General features: G+C 36.9%; 1 protein-coding gene across 1 annotated transcript; it reads right to left on the reverse strand.

Annotated features, from left to right (window-relative positions):
* Positions 1 to 5,380: 5,380 nt before the first annotated feature.
* Positions 5,381 to 8,369, reverse strand: LOC149383315 (proteasome subunit alpha type-4-like). Its single transcript, XM_089627611.1, has 3 exons — positions 8,211 to 8,369; positions 6,027 to 6,414; positions 5,381 to 5,946 (listed from the first exon to the last, which is right to left on the reverse strand). Exons 2-3 carry the CDS (start codon positions 6,383 to 6,385, stop codon positions 5,553 to 5,555), a joined length of 753 nt encoding a protein of 250 aa, XP_089483737.1. The 5' UTR covers positions 6,386 to 6,414; positions 8,211 to 8,369; the 3' UTR covers positions 5,381 to 5,552.
* Between the last annotated feature and the right edge of the window lie 201 nt (positions 8,370 to 8,570).

Raw genomic sequence — 8,570 nt, forward strand, 5'->3', positions numbered from 1 at the left:
AATAGCTACAAAACGAATTTTTATTTGATATTTATATACCTGAATGGTATAGATATCTTCGGTATGTATTTAAAATTTTATGATTTTTAGTTGAATGGTTTATTTTATAAAAAACATTTACCATCGGTGCGCATATAGTTTTACATTGATTCAATCAGCAAGGTCTTGTTTTTTTAAAAAAGACCTAGAAGATGTATTTTTGAATGAAATTTTTATACAAGATACTTTTATATGTTTATATTATATGATAAAATTTTGATGAGTTTTTAATTAGCAGAACTATTTCTAAACTGAAATTTTGTACCAGTGCGCAGATAGGTTCCAGAATTTTTTTTTAAAGCGTCTTATACTTTTAATTCAGTTTTGTTATTTGGGATCCGATTTTGGTGACACCACTGAAGATGAAAACGTTCAGTTTTTTATTCTCTAGCTCTGTAATTTTTTCAGAAATTTTTTCCAGAAAACTATTTTCCCCGATACTTTAGGATTAAGGGTATTTTGGTCTTTTCATGTCCAATTTTCAGTTCTGGAATTCTTTTTTCCAGAAGCCTTGTATGTTTTTTTAAGAGTACCAGAGATAGTTAGGGATAAGCTTTATTCATTTTTTTTTCTTCGTTTAGGTCCCGAGCCAAATACGTTTCCGATCGTTCGATAGTTTAAAGTCGCACGTTCCCGAAACAAGGTGAGAATAATCTCACTACAATACGGATTAGCTTAAAATTAATTACGATGAGTGTGTGATATGATTTGGTTAATATGTGTTATATGATTGATTGTATGATATTTCTTATGTGCGTGTATATGTTATTGAGTGATTTGTGATTATTATGGCATGTTTGGTTATGATGAGTTTATGTATGAGTTTAGTACAACTTTGACATAACATGTTCTAATTATTAGCATGTTTTATTTATGTTTATGTCATATGTCATCTTTGTATGTAACGCAAATAATCAAGTGATAAGATAAGTAAGAGAGTCGTACCGCCTCGAGCTACGGAGGTATTAAGAGAATTCTCTCGAGCCGACCTACGGGCTCATAAAGGGAGTTTTCTCATATGATATGTTTATTAGATGGTGCGAACTATGGGAGGTCGCAGCCCCGTAGTTCGTTTCCAAAGTGTACACTGAAATTGGTACGACTACTCTAGGGGCACCCCGAATAAAATATGATAAGACTTATGATACGAAAGACCATGACACTATTAGAATTTAAAACACTAATAACCGGATCATACATCGCATTACTCATCTTTTTGTGAGTTATTATTATTCTCGCTGAGCGTTAGCTCATATTATGTGTATTCGTCCGTATTGTAGGTAAGCAACAAATAAATAAGTGAGGAGGGTGGATCAGCGGCGTTCGATGGCTAAGGGGTTGGGTTGTGGTTCCGCTCACTTAATTAAAAGACTTCCGCTACGAAATTTCCTAAACACTCGGTTTGAAATTTTATGCTTAAGATACTTTCCAAGTTTAATTAGTTTTGCAAAACTGAAGTTGAATTTTTATGGTTTTATTTCCGTTGAATATTCCAACCATCTACTTTAGTTTGGAATTCCGAATTAAGTATTCTCTCTTATATTCATCAAATATTTTTGTAAGATTTCAAATGTTGGTTATTGTCAAAGATTGTTTTATTTTAAAGTCCAAACTTTATAAATATATGAAACGATGTTTAAAAAAAAAATTTCCACTATTTTTTTTTCTAAGTAAAAGAATTAAGCTTAGTATGACGGTCCGAAAAGTCGGGTCGTCACACCTACTATGGGAGGCTCTCAGCCCAGTGGAAAGGAATTCACGAAAATAATAAGTAGTCAATAGTACAACTAAGGGCTTACATGAACAACACCAGACTCAAAGCCATTTTACTATTACTACATGTGAATACCTAAACAGGATTCCCCCTGAATTTGAGACCCCTATCAATTCCACTCTTCAAACACACTCTCGATGTTTGGTCGCCTTCAATATCAACGTACATGAGGACTTCAATCACGCAATCACAAAACCAAACTCTCTCAAACACTCAGATCTCTGGAAAAGTGTTTAGAGATTTACACCACACAAATCAAATGATCAGCTTCTCAGTTCGCCAGTCTTGCATATCTAAGAACCCTAAAAGTTTGATGTGTCCGTCGAGAACTACTAAGGGAGAGGCGCATGGCTTTTATACTAGACAAACAAGGTTGGAGAACAATCTAGGGTTTTCTTACCCATACACGCGTGAAGATCCATCGAGTAAAAACTCCCGCAAAACATTCTGCTAAAACAAGAAACTTTCCAGAAATATAATCTGCGCTCAGAGGGCAAGATGTCTCAACATATCCTGGAGCATGTTGACCGATATCTTTCCAAAACAACTTGCATAAAAAATAAGTCAACACAAACGTAACAACATGATCAATCAATTTTAGACGAGAATCTCCACCAAACCCCATTAAATGCTTTGGAAATTTTACGAGTATTCTTAAATAATATATAGGATGTTACAATAATAATAATAATAAATAAAAAAATAACTAGCAAATACATATAGGATATGTCATTTGAAATTTTGTGAATTCTCTTTGAGAGCACTAGTCTATAGCATATTAGCCGTTTTAAGTTTTAGTCTTTGTATAATGGCCAAACTTTGTTTTTGTTATAAAAATAAAAATAAAAAAGTTAAATAACCCGATAGTCACAATACGTTCCAAGTGTTAAGTCTATTTTCTCCTTTTGTTTTTATTTTACGGTGGGAAATTTTTACACGTCTAATTACTCTCTTGAAAAGTCTTAGACTAAAAGTACTCTTTCTCTCTGAAACTAGGGTTTCAAACACAGTTCTCTTCTCAGCTGCCTCTCCCCCCAAGCGCTGGCCATTCGTCCAACGGTGGCAAGGCTGAGACTTGGGGGAGGCTTATTTTTTAATTTATCTTAAAGCTTTTTGCTTTTTCTTTTTTCTTTTGGTTTCGAGATCTGCCTCCGCAAACGGTGGTCTCCCTCGACGGTCTTCCTCAACGCCGAGCTGTGCCGTTGGGAGTCCAACACTTCTCTTTGGATGCTGATTCTTGGGGTTGTTGGTGAGTTTTCTTTGGAGGTGTTGTGGATCTCGATCTCGCCTCACCCACGGGCGCTTTTGGGTGTTCCCTCAGATCCGGCCTCCCTCGATCTCTTACTCCTCATGGACGTTGCTCTAAGCCTTCGATGCTCCTCGATGAAGCGCTGCGACGAAATCCTACCTCACTCTTGGCGTCGGTCCTCACTGGGCCACTTCGTTTCAGATCGGTGTCCCCCCGCTGATCTCGTTTCAACTTCTCTAACCGGTGAGATCTCCGTTAGCCTAGATGAGCGCCATTCTTATCCTCCGGTTCCCGACTTCGGATCGTCGGTTCTGTTGGGGCTTAAGAATGTCACATGGATTCTTGTTTGTGCGAAGCTGGTGTGCGAATCTGGATGTTTTTGTTTAGTTTCGATTTTTGTGAACCTTTTTTTTTGTGCTTTGGTTTTTTTGACTTGTTTTGGAGCCGGATTAGTCGTAGTCTCCTTTCTCGTAGAGGATTTCCTATTAGGTTTTGATCTATGCAGGTGAAGAGCCATCTTTTTCGTGGCCATCGGACCGAGGTTGGTTGGATTTTTCCATCGCCAATCTTTGGATTTTTGAACGAGCCTCTCTTGTGTGCTCTATTTGTGTTTGTAATTCCTCCCGTTGTTGGAAGTATGCACATATCGTACTTTTACCGGAACTTAGTGTTAGATTCACTTCGACTTAGGTCTTGGTGGTCCATGTACTAAGGTGTTATTCTCCTGTGTTGATGAGTTTTTTACCCAATTTTAATAAAAAATCCATTTTATTTTTTAAAAAAATTACTCTTGAAATTTAGCCATATTTTGAAGATGTTTAACCCAATCACTACTCCATTCTTTTTTTTTTTATTTTTTTTTTATTTTTTTTTTCTGCTTCAAACAATTTCAACCACATGAGCTATAACCAGGATTAAAATATCTATAGCCGATTTTGTGTCCATAATCTTAAAAATTAGAAATTGCAGTGGTTGATGAAAATAAGGACATAAATATTGTGAAAATGTGAACAAAAATTGCGGTGATCGATGAAAATTACGATAGAAATACTATTGAATGTTAAATTTGGTTGTGTACGCATCATGAAATACATGAGATTCTCGCATAAAGAAGCTGCTCCATACTTGCTTGACAGTCTTTGGTCTTAGGCGACATTCTCATAAAAAGCTTGAAATGGCCCGCCAAAGGTATTTGAATCGTTTTGCGTTTGACAATCCAAACTTAGCCATCAGCTTGTGAAGATAACCACATTGAGACACGAATACCAATGATCTCATATCCATTGTGATTTATATCCCCAAAATTTTCTTGGTCGGTCTCATGTCCTTCATATCAAACAAAATTCGTTGCATGTCAAGGAATTCGCTATTATTTTTTTACGCTATCAACATGTCATTAACGTATAACAATAAGAATTTTTCACAACCATCGACCCATCTGACATACGCATGCAACTATCAAATTTGTTTTACCAAAATCCATTTTTAATCATGAACTCGTCAAACCTCAAGTGCCATTACCTCGAAGATTGCTTCAACCCGTAGAAACTAGAAAGAGTTCCTACGAAGACGCACATCTTCATCTCCAACCACAAATCCTTCTAGTTTAGTCACTATTATTCTATTCTCAAGATTTTTGTTAAGAAACGCAGTATTTACATATATTTTCTCAAGCTCCAAATCATATTGATTTACTACAACGAGAAAACTCATATGAAAGCCCTTAGCAACCAATCTCACTTTACACACTGCTTATCAAACCTGAAAATATCTTCCTTTCGTTTGAACACTCATTTGCAATCAATTACTCGTCGATTCTTGGATTTGTCCACAAGTATTAGAAGCAACTTTTGTCTCTTCTAATGTCACTTCTAAAAGTCAACTAGAATCGACTTTTTGGCCTTTAGGAGCGACTTCTAATGTCACTTCAAGTTACTCTAGCCAATTGATACGATTCTAGGTTGTTGTCCGGATTATTGACATACATACATTTTTCACTCATGGAACAAGTTTATCTGTCTCTTTGTGCATGTATGCCACACAACCAAACCAAATACCTACAAGTTGTCAAACGTGGGTTTCCGATGTGTTCTAATATACAACGTCGCCGATAAACATCGGTTAAGTCGTCGTGTTTGCAGCTTCTCCATGAAACCTCTTCGAAAACGAGTCTCGGATTATTTTTGTTATATAACATATTTTCCCTTGATAAAAATAATTATCAAATAGTCGTGTGAATGCCTAAAATTGTATACTAGTTTTATCATTTTAATTGATTACATGTGCAAAAATATTTTCAGAAATGTATTTTAAGAAGCTTATTTGAACCAGTAGCTCTTAAATATTAGTTGAGGGTGCAAAAGTCTCTACCAAACCAGATTCAAATATTAGGTTTGAACTGAAGAATGCCTGAAATAGATTTAAAAAAAAAATGAAGTGGCTTACATTAGAGCAGAGCAAAAGAGAGAATCCAGCGAGTATTATCGCGAATCAAGAAGGCTCCGGGGCGGGCTGAGTGACCCCGGACTTGACAAGCAATTTTCCGAGAGCATCGGGCGAGCAGACTCGGTACTTGACGTCCCCGGACGGAGAAAGGAAGAGCTCGGCGAGCTCGAGCTTGTCGGAGGTGAGGCTAGTGCTGTCCATGGTCTTGCTCAAGACCTTGAGAACCAAATGAACGGCCTCTTCGCGAGTCAAGTCGTCCTTGTAATCCTGCTTCAGCATCGACTGGGCCGCCTGGTTGTTGGCGCCGATCGCCGCGGCCTTCCAACCGCCGTAGTTCCCGCTCGGGTCGCTCATGTAGAGCTGAAACCCGAAGTTCTTGTCCCAACCAGCAAACAGAAACGAGACCCCGAACGGCCTCAGCCCACCGAACTGGGTGTACCTGAGATAGTTTCAAACACAGAAATCACTAGACCCGGCTCCAATCTCTCCAATTAAACAACTCGCACGGGATTTTATTACCCTTGCTTTGTGTCGCAGAGGGACTGGACGAGCTGCTCGACGGGCATGGGCTCTTGGTAAGAGAGGGTGTAGCGCTGTGCTTGGACTCGGGCGGTGTTGATGAGGATGTTGGCGTCGGACATGATTCCGGCGACGGCGCAGGCCACGTGATCGTCGATCTTGTACATCTTCTCGGTGGAGGTCGATGTCTGGAGGAGCTTCGAGGTCACTTTCTTCTCGCCCACGAGGACAACCCCGTCCTTCGAAAGGATTCCGATCGCCGTCCCCGCGTTCCCGATCGCCTCCATCGCGTACTCCACCTGGTACAGACGCCCCTCCGGCGAGAAGATCGTCGTTCGGCTGTCGTACCTTCGAGACATTTTTTCGTTATTCGAGATGCGACGAAGATCTGCAGCGACGATGACACAACAGATTAGTTAAGAATTTGATCAGTTTACGATGACATTGTTTTGAAAAATTAGGGCTTTATTATTCATTTTTTCGTGTGATTCAAATTTCAACGATGTGAACCTGTTTCGATTAGTAGGAATCAATACTCTCGTTGCAATATATATGCCTCACAGATTACCGAGCAAACATTACGATTTTAGTCCCAGGTTTAGGCTTTAGGAAGCGATGATGACGACAAAAGACACAACAAATTAATTAATTCATCAGTTTACATTGATATTCAGGTATTCTATGCTTAAATTAGGTTTCTATTTTTTTCATTTTTAATACTCATTTCCTGCGATTCACATTTCAACGATTTGGACCTATTTCGAGAGAGAAGATCGTCGTCCGGCTGTCGTACCTTCCTTGACATTTTTTGTTATTCAAGATACAATGAACCGCGACGACGACACAAGACACAACCGATTAATTAATTGATCAGTTTACTATGTGCTAGTTTTGAAAAATTATGGTTTATTTTTCATTTTTTATACTCGTTTCATGTGATTCACATCTTGATGATGTGAACCTATTTCGATTAGTAGAAATCAATACTCTCATTGCAATATATATGCCTCGCATATTGCAGAGCAAACATTACGATTTTAGTCCTAGTTCAGATATTTACAAAAGATAGAACTTCATCGCAAGTCGCAACAAAAAATCAGCTCAAAAGGAAAATTCCAAATCGCAACTATGAAGAATTAGACATCGGAAGTAAATAGAGTGAACCCATATAAAAAATTAAAAAAAAAAAAAAATAAGGTTTTTATTTTTCGTTTTTAATACTCATTTCGTGCAATTCACATTTCAAAGACTTGAACCTATTTGGATAAGTAGAAAGAAATACTCCATTCTCACGCAAGACACAGATTAAATCAATACTCTCAACCTATTTCGGATATGAACTGCAATGACACAAGACACAGATTATTTAATTAATTTACGATGAGAAAAATGTACTGATATTACATGATCGGATAACGTGTGCAGTTATAGTTACTCTGCGTTTGTTCGAATGGAATTTTTGTTTTTTTTTTTTTGTTTTTGTTTTTTGTTTTTTTGTTTTTTTGTTTTTTTTTCATTTTTACACTTGATTCAAACAACGCATACTAAAATAGCCAATCCAAAATGCTTGCTATTATGAAATTCTACAACTCACACTCCAACAATTTAAACTTATTTCGATTAGTAGACATCAATACTCTCATTCTCACGCAATGTATATACCTCACATGTTAACGAGCAAAGATTTAAGATTTTAGTCCCAATTGGTTCAGATATTACAAACCAGATAGCAATATGAATTGATTTTCCAGTCAGTTTGTCCAACCCAACAAAACTAAAAACAGCTCAAATGGAAAAATCCAAATCGCAATACTACAAAAATCAAATGGAAGTCAATAGATTGAACGGTTGAACCAATAAAAAAAAATTATATAAATAGAAAAACTGAACTAAGTCAAATCCAAGCTACAATTTGTCTTGGCTGCTGAAGGATACCAAAACTCAATTCTAGTGTAAGAGAACAATCATTTGATTACCTAAAGGACTTGTACAATAATAAAATGGGTCAAAGACACCAAGATTTCCATTGTATTTTTCATCGATTTTATTGTAACAGAATTTAGGCAGATATAGAGCAGTAAAAAAATTGGTAATATTTTCTACAAATGAGAGAGCTGAATCTAAAAGATAAAAAACAGAAGATCGAAGCAGAGAAAGAGGGACATGGAAATAGATCGAACTTACAGAAGAAATGAGTTGAGACGCAACGCCGAGATGATGATGATAGTGAGTGAGATGAAGATTTAGGGCTCGTATCCTTGTTTTTTTATTTTCAGTTTTTTCAATAAAAAGGGATTTGTTCTCGAGTTTCTTGTTCAAGGGGGCTTTCAAATGCAAAAAAGGTGTAATTGGCAAAATAACAACCTTTTTTGACATATTTTTATTAATAAACGAACAATTCAAAAAAAATTATGAGAAATTGCTCAAAGTACCACCTTATCACTAATTTTTTCCAAAAATCCACCAAAGTATAATTTTGGCAAAAAATGCAAGTTGTCCACTTGTGAAAAACCAAGTTTACCTTCCACTTTAAATTTTCTTTCA

The sequence above is a fragment of the Urtica dioica genome, chromosome 10, assembly GCF_054948205.1.
Source record: "Urtica dioica subsp. dioica isolate 48M chromosome 10, U.dioica_male_clone48M_v1_H2, whole genome shotgun sequence".
NCBI lineage: Eukaryota > Viridiplantae > Streptophyta > Magnoliopsida > Rosales > Urticaceae > Urtica > Urtica dioica.

What these genes read in the sequence shown, in the direction of transcription:
- LOC149383315 (XM_089627611.1), bottom strand. Translation starts at nt 6,385, where the DNA reads ATGTCTCGAAGGTACGACAGCCGAACGACGATCTTCTCGCCGGAGGGG. An exon ending in CTCTGCGACACAAAGCAAGG is followed by an intron (nt 5,947 to 6,026) that starts GTAATAAAATCC and finishes AAACTATCTCAG; the next exon opens with GTACACCCAGTTCGGTGGGC.